Source organism: Cydia pomonella, chromosome 22 (genome assembly GCF_033807575.1).
Source record: "Cydia pomonella isolate Wapato2018A chromosome 22, ilCydPomo1, whole genome shotgun sequence".
NCBI lineage: Eukaryota > Metazoa > Arthropoda > Insecta > Lepidoptera > Tortricidae > Cydia > Cydia pomonella.
Window position 1 is genome coordinate 10152592 of NC_084724.1, and position 24395 is coordinate 10176986.

At 35.7% G+C, this 24395-nt stretch overlaps 2 protein-coding genes across 2 annotated transcripts; one reads left to right on the forward strand and one right to left on the reverse strand.

The window, feature by feature from the left end:
- The first annotated feature begins 27 nt into the window (after nt 1–27).
- Nucleotides 28–19696, forward strand: LOC133529974 (facilitated trehalose transporter Tret1-like). Its single transcript, XM_061867766.1, has 9 exons — nt 28–282; nt 9272–9381; nt 10234–10353; nt 11750–11905; nt 12600–12767; nt 12996–13128; nt 16005–16234; nt 17016–17210; nt 19397–19696. Exons 1-9 carry the CDS (start codon nt 216–218, stop codon nt 19673–19675), a joined length of 1458 nt encoding a protein of 485 aa, XP_061723750.1. The 5' UTR covers nt 28–215; the 3' UTR covers nt 19676–19696.
- A 603-nt stretch (nt 19697–20299) lies between these two features.
- On the reverse strand, nt 20300–24395 carry LOC133530423 (uncharacterized). Its single transcript, XM_061868333.1, has 3 exons — nt 23286–24395; nt 21867–21898; nt 20300–21530 (listed from the first exon to the last, which is right to left on the reverse strand). The coding sequence occupies exons 1-3, from the start codon at nt 24117–24119 to the stop codon at nt 21326–21328; spliced, it is 1071 nt and encodes a 356-aa protein (XP_061724317.1). The 5' UTR covers nt 24120–24395; the 3' UTR covers nt 20300–21325.

A 24395-nucleotide genomic window follows, 5' to 3' on the forward strand; every position in this document is an offset into this window, starting at 1 on the left:
ATAGTAATTAACGTACGAAACGGTTCAGGTTCAGTACAAGTAACAACATGGGCACGGGTGGGGGCAGGCGATAGAGTGTACATAATACGAGACTTAAATTAAATTCTTCCTCAAAAGATTTTAAGTCGAGTCGTTTACACCGTTTATTTTAAATTACATAGTTTTTTAGTCATATACTGTTGTGAAAACGCAGTTTAAGGCAAAAAACATTTAAAATGAAGAAGTATTATCTGTTTTTTGGTGAAGGAAGTAAAGTTAATCAAATAATATGTGCTATATTAAGTAAGTATTTTTTTACATTATAATTTAGTAATTAATTTAATGCTTGGATATTCTAATAAATAATAACGTGCTTTTCAATTGGCGCCCACCAAGTAGTAAATATTTAGAGTTAGATTGTTTTAAGATATCTGACTAACATTCGTTCATCTTAATAAAATGTTCAAAAATTCAAAATTTAAAAAATGTTCTGCAAGTAGGCCTCAAGGGCTCTTTTACAAGTCAATACAACATTTATAGTAACAGCATATAGTGACATAAAAAATACATAACAACATTTATAAATACAACAGCCAATACCTGGGTAAACATTACATTATAATAATCTTAAAATAAATAATTACTACAATACAAAAGAGATGTATAAGTCTCTATGGTTAAAAATACATTAAATCTGGAGATGTAAAAGTTGTAATATTAACTACTATGTATCTATAGTGTTTATCTTATTTTATTATATTAATTCTGTTTATTTATGATTGTCTACTGTATAATGCGCAAATGTAGTTTTTTGCATAAAATTAAAAATCTCACCCTCTCCATCAAAATTTATTTTATTTTTATTTTATTTTGATAGGTACAATAACACAATGCAGGCAACAACATTTTAAAATATTCCATATATAAGTATCTTATACACTACCCACACCACGATTACAATTGTACACAACACAACCACGGAACAATTATTAAGCTAAATACAATTTTTCACTATAAAATCTTGTTATTAAAGGCAGTAAAGAATATAGTAAAATATAACAAACTGTTAGTACGATAAGATATTTACTTACAATTTTGGGACAGCAAAACATTTTTGAACTTAGGTAAAGACACGTTCAAAATATCTAAATTATTATATACACGACACATTCTAAAGACAGGCGCATTATTGGATACATTGTTATTAGAAACCATAGGCAAGGCAAACAATTCTAGATTCCGTGTTCTCTTATTGTTGGCTCTAAGTGAAACATAATCCATGAGGTTACTGTCGAGACCACCATGCACAATTTTATGAAGTGTAACCATATCAACGACATTGCGTCGGGACGATAGTGATTGTAAATTATATGCTAAGAGTCTATCTGAATTCTGAATACTCAGGAAGCGTTCGGCGTGTTTTAGTTTTAGTGGAAAGATATCGTTAAAACTTTGCCTGTATTGATTCCAATCTATCAGAGTGTGTCTTATAAATTGGTTGCCAAACCGACGAGCAGTATTCGAGCGTAGTTCGAACTAATGCGGAGTATAGAACAATTAGGCTATTTGGCCCTTTGAAAGGTTTAGCAGTTCGCTTGATGAAACCAAGCATGCGATTACATTTTGACACCATATGCTCATAGTGACAACGGAACGACAGTTCACTATCCAATAATACTCCTAGATCTCTAATGGAAGAAACCCTAACTAATCGTTTGCCATTCATATTATACTCGTGATTAATCCAGTTGGTTTTTTTGTGAACGTAATTGACTGACATTTATCGATATTCAAAGACATGAGGTTAGTGCTGCACCAATCAGATATCAACTCAATATCTTCCTGGAGCATAAGGCAATCATTTTCTGTATTAATGACTTTATAGATTTTTATATCATCTGCATATGCGAGACATTGTGATTTAATCCTATTTAAAAGATCATTCACGAAAAAAAACAAATAATAATGAGCCCAGATTAGAGCCCTGCGGCACGCCTGATCCAGCCATAAAAGGAATTGAGTCATAACCGTATATGCTAACAATTTGTGAACGTCGATAGAGATAGGATTCAAACCAACGCAGTAAATTTCCATGGATTCCAAAAAATATTTAGATTTATATCTATATTATCTGATTTTTTGAAATTTATTAATTTATTTACATATTTAATTTCGTTGCAGAAGTTTGGGAACTCTAATTTTATGTTAAAACCTAACTTAATTGTTTTTATTGGCACTAATTTACAAGCATGATATTATTTAATGAAAAACAATAAATACATATATTAGTCTCGAATTGCCAAATATATTCTATATTTTTACAATGAAACTCAGAAAAAATACATTAACAGAATTATGACTACTTATAAAATAAAAGCGGCCAAGTGCGATTCTGACTCGCGCATGAAGGGTTCCGTACCATTTAAGACGTATTAAAAAAAATCTACTTGCTAGATCTTGTTCAACATTTTACCACTCTCGCGCAAACTATTCAGCTTAGAAAAAAATGATATTAGGAACCTAAATATCATTTTTGAAGACTTATCCTTAGATACCCCACACGTATGGGTTTGATGAAAAAAAATTTTTTTTTAATTTTATGACGTATTAAAAAAAAACTACTTACTAGATCTCGTTCAAACCAATTTTCGGTGGAAGTTTGCATGACAATGTATATCATATATATTTTTTAGTTTTTTCATTCTGTTATTTTAGAAGTTACGGGGGGGGGGGACACATTTTAGCACTTTGGAAGTGTCTCTCGCGCAAACTATTCATTTTAGAAAAAAATGATATTAGAAACCTCAATATCATTTTTGAAGACCTATCCATAGATATCCCACACGTATGGGTTTGATGAAATAAGATTTTTTGAGTTTCAGTTCTAAGTATGGGTTATTTAACATAAGTTCTAAAATTTATTGTTTTTTTTCTATTTTTGTGTGAACATCTTAATGCGGTTCATAGAATACATCCACTTACTAAGTTTGAACAGTATAGCTCTTATAGTTTCGGAAAAAAGTGGCTGTGACATAATCGGACAGACAGACGGATATGACGAATCTATAAGGGTTCCGTTTTTTGCCATTTGGCTACGGAACCCTAAAAAATGAACTAAAACTAAACCTAACTAAAAAAAATACCTACAACCTACCTTCTAAATCATGTCATATAACTTCATTCCTAAATAAACATTTACAATTCTGCGGCCAATTTAATATCTAAATTAATACCCAATCTTAAGTTAATATAAAAATAATAAAAGCGGCCAAGTGCGAGTCGGACTCGCGCATGAAGGGTTCCGTACCATTTATGACGGATTAAAAAAAAAACTACATACTAGATCTTGTTCAACATTGTACCACTTTGGACACACATTTTACCACTTTGGAAGTGTCTCTCGCGCAAACTGTTCAGTTTAGAAAAAAATGATATTAGAAACCTCAATATCATTTTTGAAGACCTATCCGTAGATACGCCACACGTATGGGTTTGATGAAAAAAAAATTTTTATTTTATGACTAATTAAAAAAACTACTTACTAGATCTCGTTCAAACCAATTTTCGGTGGAATTTTACATGGTAATGTATATCATATATTTTTTTTAGATTTTTCATTCTGTTATTTTAGAAGTTACAGGGGGGGGGGGACACATTTTTTTACTTTGGAAGTGTCTCTCGCGCAAACTATTCAGTTTAGAAAAAAAATATATTAGAAACCTAAATATCATTTTTGAAGACCTATCCATAGATACCCCACACGTATGGGTTTGATGAAAAAAATTTTTTTTTTAATTTTATGACGTATTAAAAAAAACTACTCTCTAGATCTCGTTCAAACCAATTTTTGGTGGAATTTTACATGGTAATGTATATCATATATTTTTTTTAGATTTTTCATTCTGTTATTTTAGAAGTTACAGGGGGGGGGGGACACATTTTTTCACTTTAGAAGTGTCTCTCGCGCAAACTATTCAGTTTAGAAAAAAATGATATTAGGAACCTAAATATCATTTTCAAAGACCTATCCATAGATACCCCACGCGTATGGGTTTCATGAAAAAAATTTTTTTTAAATATTTTATGACGTATAAAAAAAGAAACTACTTACTAGATCTCGTTCAAACCAATTTTCGGTGGACGTTTGCATGACAATGTATATCATATATTTTCTTTAGTTTTTTCATTCTCTTATTTTAGAAGTTACGGGGGGGGGGACACACATTTTACCACTTTGGAAGTGTCTCTCGCGCAAACTATTCATTTTAGAAAAAAATGATATTAGAAACCTCAATATCATATTTGATGACCTATCTGTAGATATGCCACACGTATGGGTTTGATGGAAAAAAATAATAATTTATGACTTAGTAAAAAAACTACTTACTAGATCTCGTTCTAACCAATTTTCGGTGGAATTTTACATGGTAATGTATATCATATATTTTTTTTAGATTTTTCATTCTGTTATTTTAGAAGTTACAGGGGGGGGGGACACATTTTTTCACTTTGGAAGTGTCTCTCGCGCAAACTATTCAGTTTAGAAAAAAAATATATTAGAAACCTAAATATCATTTTTGAAGACCTATCCATAGATATCCCACGCGTATGGGTTTGATGAAAGAATTTTTGAGCTTCAGTTCTAAGTATGGAGAACCCCCAAAATTTATTGTCTGTTTTCTATTTTTGTGTGAACATCTTAATGCGGTTTATAGAATACATCCACTTACTACGTTTGAACAGTATAGCTCTTATAGTTTCGGAAAAAAGTGGCTGTGACATAATCGGACAGACAGACGGACATGACGAATCTATAAGGGTTCCGTTTTTGGCCATTTGGCTACGGAACCCTAAAAACCGGCCAAGAACATGTCGGGCCACGCTCAGTGTAGGGTTCCGTAGTTACTCTTCCGTCACAATAAGCTAAACTGGAGCTTAAAATATAGTAAATTGTTAACCAAGGGATGAAACGGTACTTTTCACGCGAGTTAAACAAATAGGCAAATTTGTATAATCAGTACCTAATTAAAGTAAGTCTTTTTACTATGGGAGAAACTTTTTGCGATAACTAAGAAACAGCTAAACTGATCATGTCCGCTATAATTTTCATTTAATGTCTTTCTTAAGCTCTACTTTCACGATTTTTTTCATATTTTTTGGACCTATGGTTCAAAAGTTAGAGGGGGGGACACATTTTTTTTCTCTTTTGGAGCGATTATCTCCGAATATATTCACTTTATCAAGGGTTGAAGCAAAAAAAAATTCACCCCCACTTTACGTATAGAGGAGGTACCCTCAAAAAAAAATTATATTTTATTGTACGACTTTGTCGGCTTTATTGATTTATATATCCATGTCGAATTTCAGCTTTCTAGCACTAACGACCACGGAGCAAAGCCTCGGACAGACAGACAGACAGACAGACAGACAGGCGGACATGGCGAAACTATAAGGGTTCCTAGTTGACTACGGAACCCTAAAAAGGTCAATATAATGTTAATTTATAATTATTTAATTACTTATACTTATCATATTTTGTTAAGGCAGTAACTTCCCACGTTTATTAGGTATTTGTAAAGGTCAATTTAGTCAATAATTCGATACGGTTTGATTTGAAATAAAATATCAACACCAACCCTCTGAAATTGAGATAAAAAGACATTTCATTTCATTGACTTTGGTTGTAGAATAATAGAATGCATAAAAATGAATGAATAAATGAATGAATGTATAAGAATTATCTTTTTAAGCTAAAAATACCATGGTTTTTGTTTGTTTCATTTAAATTACAAAAACTTTTTGACGCTCTTATTTTGTGTAAGATGCATTGTACCAAATGATGCATGGTTCATGGTTTTAATTTGGTAGTCAATATGATAACGCGCTAAAAGTAACTGCCATTGTAATTGGTCGACTTGTATTCATTCGGTTTAGAGTGTTGCACACACTGTTTTGCAGATATAGTGCATACTCGTAATTGTTTTCCATCTTATTTTCTCGGAAACGTTCGTATTTGTCATGCTACTTCAGTCAACCTCAGTACTTTTTGTACCGAGACTGACTGAAATAGCATGACACATTCTTGTTTCCGTGAAAATACGATGCAAAATAATTATGCACTACATCTGTATGTACGCCGTATTTTACATAGGCTAAACCCTATGAACGTGTACACTTGTTTAATGTTTAGTAGGTATGAGTTTATATGCATTTGCTACTAAACGCAAGTACTATCTAGGACAATCGATGTTCGAAATGATATTACGAGTTACAACAACGCTATATGCAGCATTTAATTACTTTTTACGAAAAAAATGAAAAAAAAAAAAAGTTAAAATTTAACTATGCCATTCAGTTTTCTGAAATGTACTTAGCCATACCCCAACACACCGTGTACATATATATATATACACATATATATAGTTTGGTCCAGCACTGTCTCATTTCAAACATAGACAGAGAGAATCATACTGTCTTTGTCTTACGCTAGTAGGTCCTAACACCCAAAAGAGGAATAAGTATAATTTTCCTGGCTCTTACTGATTGACAAGTTATGTTTGCCAGACTACACATTATCACAATTAAATCAATAGTGGCTGATTGTAAAGCCCCACAAGATTCTATTTGGCCCTGAGATAATGTCGCTACATATAAACAGCATATATATGGCAATAATATGCGTATAGTCAAATAAAAATATCAGCACCGGTAATGTCAACGAACAATTTAAAAACATTGTGTATTTTTTAATGTACTTAAATAATTATTTCATTCAATTCAAATTATTCAAACGCTGATAGCCTAGCGGCAAGAGCGTGTGACATGCAATCCGGAGATCGCAGGCTCAAACCCTGGCTCGTACAGTCAGCGTCAAATACTTTGTAGCAACCAAAGTAGCCATATAGTTCGGTACACCATATATTTAGTATGGTGTACCGAACTATTTGGCCACTTTGACTGCTACAAAGTATTTGACGCTGACTGTACCAGTGAGTATTTCGGATTTTAATTACGAAATATCATTTGATATTTACCAGTCGCTTTTCGGTGAAGGAAAACATCGTGAGGAAACCGGACTAATCCCAATAAGGCCTAGTTTTACCTCTGGGTTTACGCCATTTCTTGGTATTAGTTGCCAAGCGGACCCCAGGCTCCCATGAGCCGTGGCAAAATTCCAGGACAACGCGAGGAAGATGACTGAATTCAAAATATTTTGTTTTACAAGGGGGCAACGTTATTGTTTAACCGCTCGTGCGTATTGATACCCGAGCAAGCAATAGATTCTAAAATTGAACCACAAGCATAGCAAGTGGTTTGAGAAGTGGTTTCTTGAGCATTGCGAGGGTTTCAAGGCACGAGGTTTAAACAAACTTCGTCTCCGAGTGAACCACAAAGTTTTTCACCACACAATGCGAGGAAAATATTAAGTATGAAATACCAAAAAAAAAATCAAACCAAATCAAATTCAAATGAACATAAAAAAATATAATTTAAAATCATCCTTTAAAAGTCAATTCTGCCAGCACAATTTTTTTAAGAAAATAACTCAAAATTTGCATCTTATTACATTGCCACATATGTGGATAAAATGCAACTTTCTCATTAGTTTTTGAACAATCAAGAGGGCCTTTACCAGTTGGTGTGGTGAAAATAACAATTGTTTACATTGGTGACATTATTTATTGAGGACTCCTTGTCAGTAATAATTAGTAACACCGAAAATACGCAACTCGCGAAGGCCAAATAGAATCTCGTCAAGCTTTAAATCAAATATACGCGTTCATTAAAATCCATTGCCATCACTTAAAGATACCCACTTACATTTGCTGTCAATAAAAACATCTTCTGTTTTTATTGATACTAATTCAACAGTTAAAAACATTGTTTTTATTGAACCGCCTACAAATTATTGTTGTCACATGCGCATGCCAATACAAAAGAATACAAACTCAGTGCCTCTAAATAATTTCATCTAATGGCTCCATGGCTCCAGCATTTTGAAAAATTAATAGTTATTTATTTTACAAGGGGGCAAAGTTGTTGTTTAACCGCGCGTGTGCTAAAATTGATACCCGAGCAAACGAAAGATTGCAAAGCGAGTGGTTCGAGAAGTGGAATTGCGTTGCGAGAGTTTCAAGGCACGAGTGTTAAACAAACTTTGCCTCCGAGTAACACACAAAAATTTTCACTACACCAATGCTAGGAAAATACTAACTACAAAATACCTAAAAATCAAACCAAATAAAATCCAAACGTATCATTCAAAATCATAATTGAAAAGTCAATTTCACCACCAGGTTTCATGACAAAATAAAGCACCACAATATTAATAGAGAAACGTAGACAGCAGTTAATTTAAGACACTATTTTTATTGTATACTTCGCATATAACTATAAAAAGAAGGCAGTTTGACCGTGACGTCATTTGCTAGTGTTTCATATAAATTCCATAGTAGCAAATCGTTTTGGCAGTTCGAAAAAGTCAAATACGTTATAACACAAATACTAGCAACTATGGAAGGTGTAGGTAATTAATTCCACACTCCATAAGTACTCGCAACGACAACAAAACAACACTTTTTTTTAATACTATTAATTTCACTTTTACTGTTATGGACTGCAGGTAAAAATTGCAATGGATTGCCTTCAAAGTTTAAGTTGAGTATTTCAAGTTAATGAAGGTTTTCACCTTTAAATGGAATTGCATTTTATTCCGTGCTAACGAGGAAAAGGAGAGATTTTATAAAAAGAAGACCTCTTACAATCGGAACACATGAACTAATCTTGACGTTCGTTTCAACATATTTAAACAATCCTGATAAGGGCACAGATATTTGTTCCTAAATTGATGTTTTTAATGTATCTATTTAAGTACTACATTATTCGTCTGGTACTCACAACACAAGGTTTGTTGAGCTGTGGAACTGAGTTGACTTGTGTAAGATTTTTACAAGCTTTTAACTTGCCCTGTTAGTATGTATGGGACAAATCTTGCAAGTTAAATTTGACCCACTTCCCGATTTCCGATGAAGCTGAAAATTTGCATACATATGTAAGTGGGGTAACAATGCAATATTATGGTACCATCAAGCTGATCTGATGATGGAGACAGGCGGTAGCCATAGGAACTCGCTGATAAAACAACGCAACCTAATTGTGTTTGGGGTTTTTAGAATTGTCTCGATGAGTATTAGTTGCCTGTGGAAAAAAAGTACAGTCAGCGATAAGAGCTTGTACCAAAAATGAAATTTTTGCCAAAAACTTATTCCATATATTTTTTTGTTTTTAACAGTAAACCTGCCCGTGTTCGTGTACGGTGCCGCCATCGGCTGGATGTCGCCGATGACCCTGCTGCTGCAGTCAAAAGACTCGCCCACAGAAGTCCCACTCACCGACACCGAGGTTGGTTCGGTCACGGACTTTAATTGATGATCCATCTGAGGTTCCAGCTGATTTGATTAGCAACAAAAACAACGGGTTGCACTCCAGGAGTGCCGGCAGAAGTGAAAACTTGAATATTAACGTTGTCCATTTTTGATATTTTGGAGACATTAAGTAGCAGTTTTATAAAAAAAGATAATTCTCTATTATACTTACGTAAATAAGTTTGATGGAAGATATTTTGAAATGCGAATTTTAGTGTTAATATATAACATATACAGAGTAATTCATGAGACGAGAGCAGGACTACGGCCTACACAATTAGTAAATGTTAATGAATCGTTCACCATCATATCAAGTAAAACATTCACGCTCCTTTTCCGTTATTTAACTTTTTGGTAAGGAAATATTTGAGTACCTATCTACAATCATGGACTCCCAACAACAAAAAGATACAACAAAGATTATACCTCTTTAACCGTTATGACAGCCCTTTGATTATGAAGAAAATAAAATGTCACACTTGAATGAGATACGATTTTTAAAGTAACCAGGCTTCGATGACATTCAATTTTCACGTCACCATGATGTCACGTGTCCGTCTTACGAATTTTCAATCTGACGGTCACGTGACCTGACGCGAGTTTAACATTGTGTTTGGGGTTGTTAGAATTGTCTCGATGAGTATTAGTAACCTATGGAAAGAAAAGTACAGTCAGCGATAAAAGCTTGTACTAAAAATGAAATGTTTGCCAAAAACATATCATAAACGCCCGGGTACGTTTCATTGCGTTGGGTTTTTTTTTATTATTTTGAAATCTGATTATTGGAAAGTTACATAAGTTTAATTTCCTAATGAATATGTTATTACAGGTATCATGGATGGCAGCAGTTTCATACTTAGTGTGTGTAGTGTTTGACTTCGTCATGGCGTTTTTGTGTGATCGGATTGGAAGGAAACTGACCCTCATTTTCATGTCAGCTATGGGCGCTGTAAGTACTTCTTGTATAACGTATTATAACGGCCACTAATATATATAGTCCTCCTCGCACAATGGAACGCTCTAATATGACTTGCGAAGCCAAATTTGGTTTTGAAAATGCGATCACATGATGCGCAATGAAGCTGGCCGGCTGGGTTGTAGGTATAGGTATACGAGGACTTCGGTCGCGTCTTACGTAGTCGGTAGTGACCCTGCTTATGAAACAGAAGGTCTCAGTTTCGAATCCTGTTAGGAGCATTTATTTGTGTTTATCGCGGCTATTTTTTTCTGAGTTATGGAAGTTTTCTATGTTTTTTTATACTACGTCGGCGGCAAACAAGCATTACGGCCCGCATGATGGTAAGCATTCTGAGCTCTTGAGCTCTGGCAACCTTACTCACCGACAGGAACACAACACTATGAGTAGGGTCTAGTGTTAGATTTGGCTGCGGTTTTTGTAAGGCGGGGGTACTTCCCCAGTTGAACTCTGCTCTAGATCTGCCGTACCATACAAAGCGAGACGACATTCACAGTGCCCATACCTCTCTTTTGGACGTAATTTAAGGACATACCCCCGGGTATGTATATGTCCGGATATTTTTCTATATATATATATATATTATATGTAAAGAGTGTTTTTGTTATGTCTAACCCTAACCATACTCTGAGAGGTAAATATATAGGTCATACTGAACAACTTTTAGTACTTTAGCGTCAAGCCGAAAACGAACAAAAATAATCAGCTTTCTCATACATTTTCGTGACGCAGTTTTTTGTTGTGATGTTACTTGTTCTGGTGCAGGATTCGGCAGATTTCCGCGGAACCGTCGAAATATTGACGACCGATCTGGTCTAGTGGATAGTGACCCTGCCTATGAAGCCGATGGTCCTGGGTTCGAATCCCAGTGAGGGCATTTATTTGTGTGATGAGCACAGATATTTTTTCCTAAGTCATGGAACCCACAACACAAGCCTTCCTGGCTTACCGTGGGACTATTGTGACTTAGTCAATTTGTGCAAGACTTCTTTTGGCTTGATTATGGCGATTGGACCATTGGCGGTCGGCGATCATCAGTTCAGTCAGTCAGATTTTTGTCGGTGATAGATGTCGTGCGCGCGCTCTCACAAAATGTCACAAAATACAACCCCGTACTGCGAAGTTCTTTTTTTGTTTCATTTTCAAAAGTAAAATGCCCAAAACGGCTAAAACATCGTCGTCTGTCACCGAGGATGCCATGGCTTCAACTGAACGTCGCTGCCGAGACCGATCGTGTGTGCTGCAGATTGAATCAAGCCTGCAGCGTCATGCCGATTGGACGATAGGAAGGATGGTGTATGACCACCATAAGAATCTCTCAATCTCTCGTTTTGCTGGTATTTTGCTAACAATCTCTTTCTCTTTACAGGTCTGTTGGATTATAAAATTGTCCTCATTGAACATTTGGGCCTTTATCTTAGCGCGGGCGGCGGTTGGCGTGATGATGGGAGGGGCTTACGTCACCTGCCCACTCTACACTAAGGAGATCAGTGAGGATAGCATCCGAGGAGTGCTAGGAACTTTGGTAATTTCACAACTATTTGAAAAATATTAAACCAAATACGTAAAAATGAACAAGGAACCGTTGTGTGAGTTTCATCAGAAAATTAAGCTTTTACAGCTCTTAACTTGGAATATATTCACAGGAGAAATGTGAACCTCCTAAGATAAGACCATTTATTGGAACACATGTGCTAGTACAGGTGTCTACATCATCACTATACTTTTCAATAGCAGACTTGACTGCGAACTACATGGTATAACTTTGAACCATCAAGTGAAGATTTTATATACTGCTAAACACACTTAAGAATTGTATCAATATTTCTATAACCCTTTTTAAGGCATGTGTCAGAAATTATACAAAATTGAACCCTATCACTTTGAAATAAAGTCCAAAATCAGGTGGGAAATATATCCCGTCTGCCTTATAAAGGCATAAAGCGGGGTTGTAAAAGCAACCAATCCAATGTTCATACCTTTGGTCGTCTGATTGGTTGAATACTTATGTTACTTTAGAACAAGTTTTCTTTTTTCGAATTTCACCATCACTAGTCGGAACTGAAGGCAACTTTCTAAAAGTGAAAAATGCCTACAAATCGCAAACTTCGGTGTTCGCAGTAGGCCCTCTGAAATTTGGGCAATCTTTTGAGTCATTACGTCTTCATAGTTCTTAGTAATAATAAGTATATATTATGTCACATTGTTGTTTTTCGCAGGTCATCTTATTCCACACGACAGGGAACCTCTTTCTTTACGTGATTGGCGACTACCTTAGCTACCACACCATCCTGTGGGTCTGTCTGTCCCTGCCTACAATTCATTTGGTGCTCTTCATGATGATGCCTGAATCCCCATCATTCTTAGTACGAAACGGGAAAGAGGAGGTATATAGTATTTCTTTTTCTCGTAACTAAACACAAACAAACCCTTAGCCTAACAACGTGTTTCTGTATTAAAAGATCAAAGCATTTTCAGTCACAATTTATAAACTTAACACAGATTTCTCTCCCAGAGACCTAAGACCCTTGCCTAAAAAATGCTAGGCCTACTGCGGTTTGGCTCGAAACCTTCGGCCAGAAGTCGACGCACTCACTAATAACTAATATCCACAGGAAGCGAAGCGGGTGCTGGCTTGGCTTCGCTGCCGAAGCGAAGAGGACATTCAAGTTCGTCGGGAGCTCCAGGTGATCAAAGACGAACAGACCAAGGACGAAAAGAGCAGCAACTTCGTGCTTAAAGCAGTCTGTGAGTTTAAACTTCTCTCAACATCTAAGTCTGATATTAGGTATACGAGGTAATTGCAATACGAGTACATGCAAAATAGAGCAGATACAGGGTGGGCAAATAAGAAGTATACATTTTGTTTTTAAATTTTTACTGTATTAAGTTCAAAAATTATTAAGTATTGTTTTAAAAATATATTCTTCAGGGTTGGCAAATTCATGCGAAACATAATGTCTGACATATGTCCACCTCTAACAGCAGGCAAATGTAAGCCCTTATCATCCCAATTTTTAGCATCTATTCGCACATTTTTCGCATTATCTTAGTACATTTGTGTCGAATAGTCGGTTTTAACTGTTTAAATTTCATCAGCTCGTTAGCATAGACACGTAATTTTAGATAGCCCCACAGAAATAAGTCAAGAGCTGCAAAATTTGGGGAATTTGGGTGCCAATCACTGTCACTTTTTTTCAAAATTAATCGAGCAAACAATGTGTTTTAAACAACAGAAACATTTGAGATAAAATTGCTTGCTGCTAGTGGTAGACATTTGGCAGAAATTATCTTCCGTATACAATTGCCAACCCTGAATAATATATTTATAAAAAAAAATTTAATAAAATTTCCACTTAATGTAATTAAAATTTAAAAACAAATTGTATCATTCTTATTTGTCCACCCTGTAGAAGTTTTGCTCGCGTAATTTCTACCCTATTACTTCTTCTACAGTTTCATTTGAGAAGGTAATTTCAAATGAGAACGTACCTTCGATCGTATGGCTGGAGCTAAATTCTCGTGCTTCTTAAAACTTATTAAATTCTGTTTAATAAGTCACCCGATGATGGCTGATACAAAAATATACATTTGGAGCATACAGCGCGGTTCTAAATGCTGCGGCATCCTCAGTCTAGTAGACTTAGTTCCTCCGTTTCATATAGAAGGAAATCAGATTAAATTAATAAGTCTGGATCTATTGTGAAAGCGTGCCAATATGAACAACATAAACTTAATAATAAGTATTCATATTGTCTGTTACCTATTGTATTTTCCACACATAGTTACACTTATCATTCAATATCAAATCAAATGTTTGTATTTAGTCAGTCATTAGAAAATCTACTTGCTATTTCTATTTTTGCTTTATATTTGCGTACTAGTTGTGTTGATCTTTAGATCTAAACTTGTGACGTAAAATCAAGGTATTCAATCTTAATACTTTGAAAAATATTGAAATGTACATAAAAACATACAAGATCACCTGGCAGGTGGTGCAATAACAACATAATTTTATCTATATTTACCTTAGTTATATAACTTATTACATCCTGTTTATTATCTCAAGACAATCTAGGCAGTATTGTTACAAGATTTCACATAGTTTATCATTGTAGATACAGTCGTATCTAGAATTAAATTGTGTAGCCTTCATTCATGTATTTCTTTAATTATATTTCGTCACTTCATTTTTCAGATATATTTTTATATTAACCATTATATATTCTACATGGTTAATATAAAATTATATCTTCAAATGAAGTGACTCATATAATATCGATCGAACTTCACTTCAAGAAGTTCGTTTGATAATCAAATATTTATGAACAAAGAAGACATAATACAGTGTGTATTTTTGATATAACCTCAAACTTAAACTAGACGTAGGTTTTAGTGCTATAAAACGATTCTGAAAGTTATTTTTTAATTTAGTCTTAATTACCAGAGCATAATTAATTTTTGAATTTTTTTCAAGCGGCAATGTATTTCGTACCTATATCATAGTCACTTGTGACAGTTGTGACGTCGCGTCATTAATGAGACGTTTTGAGTTAAAACAAAGTAGTGATACATTGCTTGCTGAATTATTTTATATCAAGAAAAAAAGTAGTCTGTTTTTTTTATAAAACCTATGAAAGTGTGTTTTATAATAAAACCGACCGGTCATCATTTTAGATTCCATCAACTCTCAATAGTCCTTCCATCCTAGCGGGTGCTGCCTCTGCGTGCGTCCCATGACTGGGGAAAAAGCAGCAACCGCTCGACGTACCCCTTACATGTCATTAAAGTGTCTACGTGTTGGCTTCGGCTGGCTCCGCACACGCCTCCCAAATGTCCGGATCAGCATTGTTCCATGATGGGAAAAATGTTCACTGGAACATGTAAAATACTAGGATAATGTGATAGTATATCAAATTATAAATATTTATATGTTTTGACGACCGGTTTGGCCTTGTGGGTAGTGACCCTGCCTACGAAGCTGATGATTCTGGGTTCAAATCCTGGTAAGGGCATTTATTCGTGTGATGAGCATGGATATTTGTTCCTGAGTCATGGGTGTTTTCTATGTATTTAAGTATTTATAAATATGTATATATTATATATATATCGTTGTCTAAATACCCTCAACACAAGCCTTATTGAGCTTACTGTGGGACTTAGTCAATTTGTGTTATAATGTCCTATAATATTTATTATTATTTTATTTATTATTATTATTATTATATGTATGTTTATGTATGTCTATTTGTATTCCTTATGTGTATGTTTATTCACTGTAGGTAATTGTGTGTTGGAATGTAGGCTTCATAACGGTTTAGCAACACCTACTTTTTCTATTAAATTCTCTATTTCCGCTCCCCAAAAGTTGTCTGGAAGAGATCGCTTTTTAGCGATAAGAGCGCCTGTTGTCTGCCTCTACATTTAATCAATTGTTTATTTTTCTTGTATCTTTTTACTGAGGTGTGCCAATAAAGAGTATTCTATCTATCTATTATCCATAGAGATGTATAGGGTCGAACGATCCGAAAATATATTATACACATAGTTACATTTCAAGTTAAATAGACGCTAGTAAAAAGCATAAGATTAATATCTCAAACGGGAATTCACTTTCTTTACAGTATCAGACAAGATCCTCTTCCGCGCATTCCGCATAGCGATGGTAGCGACACTATCCCGCGAGGTGTGCGGTGCGATACCCGTGCTCAACTTCGCGGGAGACATCTTCAACATGGCCTCGCAGGGCTCGGGGCTGCAGCTGACGCCCAACCAGCAGGCGATGATGCTGGGTGCTGTGCAGGTTGCTGGATCGGCCCTGGCTTCAAGCATTGTGGAGAAGACTGGAAGGAAGGTAAGCGATGAACCTGTTAATACTTGAGAGAGAAACAACCGCTTCCATATAATAAATAAATAAAAATCAAAGCTACGCTCTTATTTTAAGAGTCCGTAGCAAGCTCGGCCGAATGTCCCCTTCCCATACAAACGCAGTTTCGTTCTCATTTTAAAACTACGTGTTGGATTGTAATGAAACTTTGCACATACAATGACATGAGGTATATCTGCCTGTAATTAGTTTAGACAGTGTGTAAATTCAATACGAGCGAACCTTTCAGCTGCCCCCTTGACGAAGTCCATGCCTAGGAATGAGCCAGCCCTTCACTCAGCCGGTCATCGGTAGTCTCGATGAGTCTTTTTAGGCCCTGAAGAAGTTTATGAGGCTACGGCCCTACGGCCCCAGGTCTTTATCGCAAACGGCAGGAACACAACACTATGAGTAGGGTCTAGTGTTATTTGGCTGCGGTTTTCTGTAAGGTGGAGGTAGTACTTCCCCAGTTGGGCTCTGCTCTAGATCTGGAATGACATCGCTGTGCTGTGCTCTACCACTCAAAGCGAGATGACATTCATAATGTCCATACCTCTCTTTTGGACGTAGTTTAAGGACGTACCCGGGTCCAATGTTTGTAAGGGTTTAGGGTTTCAACCGCTGCCGCTGCCCCGCCGGCTATCAAACACGTGGCGGCTAGATGGGACGGCACCAGGGTATCCACACATCATTACGTTCCTGACAATCCCTCAATTTGCTTCGACCGTTAATTAAAAACCAAATAACTAACATAAACTATTATTTTCAGCCTCTCCTCTTCTCCACATCGCTCGTATCCGGTCTCAGCATGTGCGGCCTCGCGACCTACTTCTTAGCGAAGCAGTTGGGATTCTTCGCGCCCGACTGGCTGCCGATCTTAACGCTGTGCCTGTGTATCTTCTGCGATGCTGCTGGCTTGCAGCCCGTGTCTGTTATACTCACTAGCGAAATATTCTCATTTAAGGTAACTGCTTTTACTTTATTTTTATTTTCTTTATTGGGGAAAAAAACAGACATAGGCAGATGATACAGAAAAGAGGATATTGGTTTTTACATTATAAGTGCAACCTACATCCTGAGACAATTCCCACTAGGATTTATAAACTAATAATTTATAAGTGGCATTGCCTTCGGATTGAGGTATAAAATGTTAGTAAAATAGGTACTAAACTAATATTATTATACTGACGATAATATTAGTAGTTACAGTGCTGACAAGATTCAAACATATATAACATTAAAAAGCAAAACGAGGGACTACACATATACAATGTTAAATATAAGACTAAGTTTATATTAGGCCAAAAGTTCCTACTTAAATTAAGATGAACTTCGGAAGTACGTAATGCTTCATAACAGTAAAACTTTAAGTTTGAAATTTGCACGACTATTGTTAAAAATGTCAACCGAGACTAGGTCGTTATTGTACATTTGACACATTCTGCGAAGCGGGGCACGGACTCCGGCGTTACTCGACGCAGCAGGCACCGCGAACAGGGATGCAGTTCGTGTTCTATAGGTTGGAGCACAAAAACCAATATGTTCTAGCAGTTCGGGACAGTTATAATGACCCCTACATATATTGAATAAGGCAGTCCGTCTGCTAGTCAGACTCTTAAGTTTGTACCGTTCAAGGAGCTTGCCGTATGACAATGGGGCATGGGCCATTCTATAATGAAGAGCTCTCAGGAATCGTTTTTGAACAGCTTCAATCGCGTTTTTGTAGATTGTGTAATGGGGGTTCCAAACTTGTGATGCATATTCAAGGTAGGGACGGACTAAGGAATTATATAACAACAAGTAAGATGAGCTTTTTCTAAGAGGTTTGGCTGCCCTAAGAACGAACCCCAGCATTTGATATGCTTTGGTTGTAATTTTATGGACGTGTTGATCGAGAGTAAGCTTTTCATCTAGTGTAACCCCCAGATCCTTAACATGGTTTACTCTTTGAACAAGTTCTCCTCCTATGTTGTAACTTGTTAATATTTTATATTTGTTTTTTGTAAAAGTTATATGTACACACTTATCGTAGGCTAAATACAGTTTGTTGGTTAGACAGTAGGCGTGGAAGCGGTTAAGATCATCCTGAATAAGTTTGCAGTCGCTTTGGTCATTCACAGCCTTGTAAATTTTTAAATCGTCTGCAAACAAAGCAAAGTTGCAGTTCAAAAAGCATTTATTAATGTCGTTAATAAACAAAGAATATAGCAACGGTCCTAGTATAGATCCTTGGATTACACCAGATGGCACAAGGGATGCTCGAGATTCAAAGCCGTTTATGGTTATTTTTTGTGTGCGATTATCCAGGTACGAAGCGAACCACCTTAGCAAGTTACCCTTAATGCCATTATACGCTAGCTTACGCAGTAACAAGACATGATCGACCTTGTCAAAAGCTTTACGGAAGTCCGTGTAGACCACGTCAACCTGAGCCCGCTTGTCTTTCTTTTGTAACTTACAATGTAGATACCTATTCACTAAAGCGAACTCTTTATAAGAGTTCCAATTAAATTGGTTTGGTTTAACCTATTAGCTGCACCCACGCTTACAACACATTTGTATCATCACAGTAGACGTAAACATCGGGCTAAAATCATTGTCGCTAGTCTAAAGTAGATTCAACACTTCACATAAACACCTGTGTATTTTTTCGCAAGATGACTGCAAGTGTCTCGTTGTTTTGTTCACCAAAATATAACTAGTCTATATCAGATGATATTCCTTACGTAAGTCCCTTTCTCATTTACACTTACGAGGAAAAGGGATGGCAGCTTATCCATACAAACGTAGTCCCCATTTTCCTCTCCGGATATTGACATTATGGAAAATGTTTTTACATAATTTGTATTGTTAACAATAACTATGTCTTTTTCAGATTTTTGTAAATTATGAGCGAAAAACAGTTGTCATACATATTTAAATGCTCCTTAATAATAATTAAAAATTCGAAAAAAATCAAACGTTCCCTACATATACTGTGGTCGATATACAACAAATTGTGTCAAAATATTTTCAATTATATTAAAAAATGGGGACTGCGTTTATATGAAAAGGCGATTTCCCATGGGTCTCTACTTTCGTCTTATGGCTTCCAGTTTGAAAATTGAACCCCTCCCAGCTTTTTTATCAGTTTTTCACTTAATTTTTCAGTATCGAGGTACAATTATGGCCACAACCATGGCGACAGCATCTATAGCCGACTTCCTCCAAATGCTGTTCTTCAAGCCTCTAGCCAACCTTGTGGGCATACACGTAGCCTTCTACTTCTTCGGATTCATCTGTATCATCAGCTCAGTTTATGTGCTCCTGGTCATTCCGGAAACCAAGTCGAGGAGCATAGAAGAAATTCACTTGGACCTCCGGACGAAGAAAGAAAAGGCCTTGGACGACCCGGCTAATTTGAAGAAGATGGAAGCTTTAGAAGCATAATAAAATTAGTTGACAGTGTTACTGAAGTTTTTTTTGTTTCACATTACACTTATGACAGTAATTTGTTAGGTGTTTAGGTCTAAAGGTCAAAAGTATGGAAGGTAGAGGCAAATAACACAATCTCCATATACTAAAAAGTGTCCAACAAAAAACCATAAATAGGTGGCGTTACAATACCTAGAATACTTGAGAAAATAATCTAATCATAAACAGCGCACTTCACTCCGTCAATAACGCCTAGGTTCTTAGCTACTCTAGCGCTACTCTGGAGAAATTTGGAACGATTATTTATTGCTGGCAGCTGGACACTTTTGCAACAGTTCTGCCTAAGGAGATTCTGTTCCTTGCCTCTACCTTCCATAGTCAAAAGGTCTACTTTGTCAGGAACGTGACACGTACGAGTATGTTATTTTTTTTCAATAACCTGCAGTAATCTATATTACATACAATTATATTTTATAACTATACATTGGTTATGCTCACACATAAAGAGCACAAAAATACGTCCATATTTATTTATATACCCAATTTGTTATTTTATTAATTTTCGCATTCCATTGATCTTTGTCACACTTGTTGTTAAATATGAGCTTTACTCTTTCTCTTTGCGGGAGCTCGTTAGCACGTTCACTTCTCGCTTGCGCAGGTGCAACTAAAGGCAACTTGTACAATTTGTCACAAGGTAAGCGCTTCAATTTTGGAACGCCTATAAGCTAAGTTATGATAATTATATGATAACATAACGTTAAATTTAATACTAAGTTATCAAACGTTATCATGCCTAATTTAAGGTTCTTAGTTTTATCAGAAGTATAAATAAATAGCGTCTCATACCCGACACTTTTTCTGGAATGCCCCTATTGGGGTTTATTTTAGGTTCACCTGCACCAGTATTATTCCTTGACGAACTACTAGTAAAGTTAATTTGGCCTCTTTCCCGGTTTTCTATTAAACTACAAAGGATGCGTACCTGATGGTAACAATACACAAAGCATAACTAGTAGTTCGCCTCGAACTGAGAACTGGGTAGGAACCGCTACCAATGAATCTATACTATGGCCACTCATACTTTCTTGCAAAAGAATGACCAGAATAGCAAGACCCCTCACAAATAGCTTTTGGGCCTTCTAGGCTCTTCTAGCTCCATAACCCCGTGATCGAGCCTACTCAAAATTTTATGACCAAAATGTGATGCTCTCAACTACACGTTTACTTAATATCATTTAAATTAGAACACATTTGCTTAAGTTATTGTCCATCAAACTACTCTCTGATAGTTCAGCTTAAAAACATCGAAATGCCGGGACGTGCCGCCAGCAGTGTGTTCAAGTTGAATAAGTTGAAGTTGAAGTGTGTGAACCAATGCTATTAAAAAATCAAATCTCTTCCTATTTTTTTAAGTCTGTCAACAACAACACACGTCAAATTACTTGTGTATAACAATAACAGATATTTTTTCGAAAAATCCGTTTTCTAAACACAAACATCATCTCACCTAGGAAGCATAAGTATATAAGTATACCGTGACCGTTCCGTCGTGGATGAAAATGGTTATAATAGGTGATGTCAAGCCAAGATGAAAAATCACATACAAATTAAAAACTAGCTAGCTTTAAAATTCAAGGTTGTCAACGTGAGATAGTTGCGCATTTAGGACGACAAGAAGGCGAACTGCAGCAGCACGACGGTATAGGTCACCAGCACGCCGAGCAACCGCAGCGGGAACGCTGCGTCGAATTCAAACACGCCGAACGCCGACATCTTGCACAGCGTCGCGCGGTTTAGCCGCAACACGTTCTTGCAAGTCTTGCGCATGTCTGGAAAATTCACGCAAACGAAACACTGTAATATTTTTCTATATTCAACTTTTTAATTAACTTGCAATGTTTTTAATAGCTCTTTCAGAATAAAATTGGTAATCTCTTTTGCAATAACGAAGGCGAATGAAAACTATCATACCTGGTACAGCACTGCTTAAAATATGAGCACAGCAAGTTTCAGCAAGTTTTATATTTCTATAGAAATTTTCACAGGCAATGCTCAATGTTATCAAATATATCAAGTTCTTGAAATTCCAAAGCACGATGGAACTTTTGGTGAAGCTGTTCTCAAACTGTAAAATGAAAACAAATCTTAGACTAACTTCAATTTGGAATAATTTACGCCCATGCGAATTTTTGAAAATACTTACAAAGGTTTCTCCAAGGCTCGCTTTTTCAACCTCTATCATATATTGCAAATTCATTAAAATATGCATAAACGTTTGGAACCCAAAGAACGTAATCTGAAATAATGATTATACTTCTGAGGACGTAAAATTAATAACTTACGCAGAAATACGGTAGATCTTATTCTTCTTCTTATTTTAATCTAATTTCACATAATATAGGCTTACTACTTATCGAGAACTAATAGACACTATATACTACAATATATAAACATTATATAGGTACTACAATTAAAAAAACCAGAGTCGGACTCGTCCACCGAGGGTTCCATATTTTACCTTTTTTTATTATTTTTTTTACAAATTTATAGTTTTGAGATTTTTTCTTGTATTTGTAGTGTAAAAAGATATGACTTGCCAAATTTCATAGTTTGAGGTCAACGGGAAGTACCATATGAATTTTGATACCCTTGAGTGTCATAATATACGTTTTTTCTGCATAAACGGCTGTATCTTTTTTTACGTTAACTTAGAAGTTTGATTTTTGGAAGCTTTAAGGGGCTGTAAATCTGAGTATATGGTTTAAATTTCAACTCGATACCTGCAGGCGTTACCGAGATACAGGCTCTTGACTTACAGACAGACGAACACAGCAGTCGAGGACATCAATGTGATCCTATAAGGATCCCGTTTTTAGGGTTCCGTAGCCAAATGGCATAAAACGGAACCCTTATAGTTTCGCCATGTCCGTCTGTCTGTCTGTCTGTCTGTCTGTCTGTCTGTCTGTCTGTCTGTCTGTCTGTCTGTCTGTCTGTCCGAGGCTTTGCTCCGTGGTCGTTAGTGCTAGAAAGCTGAAATTTGGCATGGATATATAAATCAATAAAGCCGACAAAGTCGTACAATAAAATCTAAAAATTTAATTTTTTTTAGGGTACCTCCCCTACACGTAAAGTGGGGGTGAAATTTTTTTTTCGCTTCAACCCTAGAGTGTGGGGTATCGTTGGAAAGGTCTTTCAAAACTAATAGGGGTTTTCAAGAAACATTTTTTGATAAAGTGAATATATTCGGAGATAATCACTCCGAAAGAAAAAAAAATTGTGTCCCCCCCCCTCTAACTTTTGAACCATAGGTCCAAAAAATATGAAAAAAATCGTGGAAGTAGAGCTTAAGAAAGACATTAAATGAAAACTATAGCGGACATGATCAGTTTAGCTGTTTTTGAGTTATCGCAAAAAGTTTTCCTTTCATAGTAAAAAGACTTACTTTAATTAGGTACTGATTATGCAAATTTGCCTATTTGTTTAACTCGGGCGAAAGGTACCGTTTCATCCCTTGGTTAACAATTTACTATACTTTAAGCTCCAGTTTAGCTTATTGTGACGCCTAAGTCACTACGGAACCCTACACTGAGCGTGGCCCGACATGCTCTTGGCCGGTTTTTTTCCATTTGAGGTACGGAACCATAAAAAGACTTAAACTTACCAAAAATTGATACACTTTGTTACTTAAACTGAATGCTTTAAGTATATCAGTATACGCATTGAACATATCACTTTCCGATACAGCATAATTTACTTCTTCTTCAGGTTTATCGAGTATTGTCTTATATTCTTCCATTTTATGAATCCAATCGATTAACTCATTTTTGATCATTACAACATATCTAGTAACATGAACTACTTGTATATCAAAAATCATCAATGGTACTGTCAAATAGAAACCAGCCAGAAGACTAAGAATACTAAAATCAAAGCAAGCCGAAAACCAATGAAAAATGTAAAAGCTAACGACAAACAATACACTCAGCCAATTTTGAATCTTGAGTATATAAAAAAAATCTCTTTTGTCAGTTTTAATGCGGTCAAGCACATGTTGCGATTTGATAATCAGATCAACGACATAGCTTCTCTGAAATAAATTGACGATATACGTAATGAATGACATTAAAGAAAAAAAAATGAAATCGAAATAAAGCAAAAAAGTAACAAGTTCAGTGCTAAAAGTCTTAGTAGTTTCGTAATAGTATAAAAAACGGAAAACGTGGCTCAACGTTACAAAAGTACAACCGATTATCGACTTTATGTAAAAAGACATATGGTGGTCAGGAGTGATGAAATTGTTAATAATGCTAAAGCTAGGCATTAAAAGGCAAGACTGTGCAAAGTTCAGAGGAAACAACATAGCTTGGAAATCTTGATCAAGTATATTGTTCATCAGGTACTCCGTCCGGAAGCTATTATTGATTTCCCGTTTGTTTTTGATGAATTGGTTACTCATTATTTCAGTTGAAATAACTTTATGGGCGTGTAATCTCCTTGAAGCTTTTTATATTACTTACGAAAAAAAAGGACGCGGCAAAGTGATTATATTTAGTTGGTGGTCAATCATATTAAAAGAAAAATGTACGTAGATGTTATAAATAGAATTCAATGAACCTTATCTGTTATTAAAATTATGACCCCTTTTTAAGGATTCATATATTAGGGGCCTAATGAATATGGACCGTTAATAATAAATTATATTGAAAGAAAATTGAATACCAGAGAAATTAAT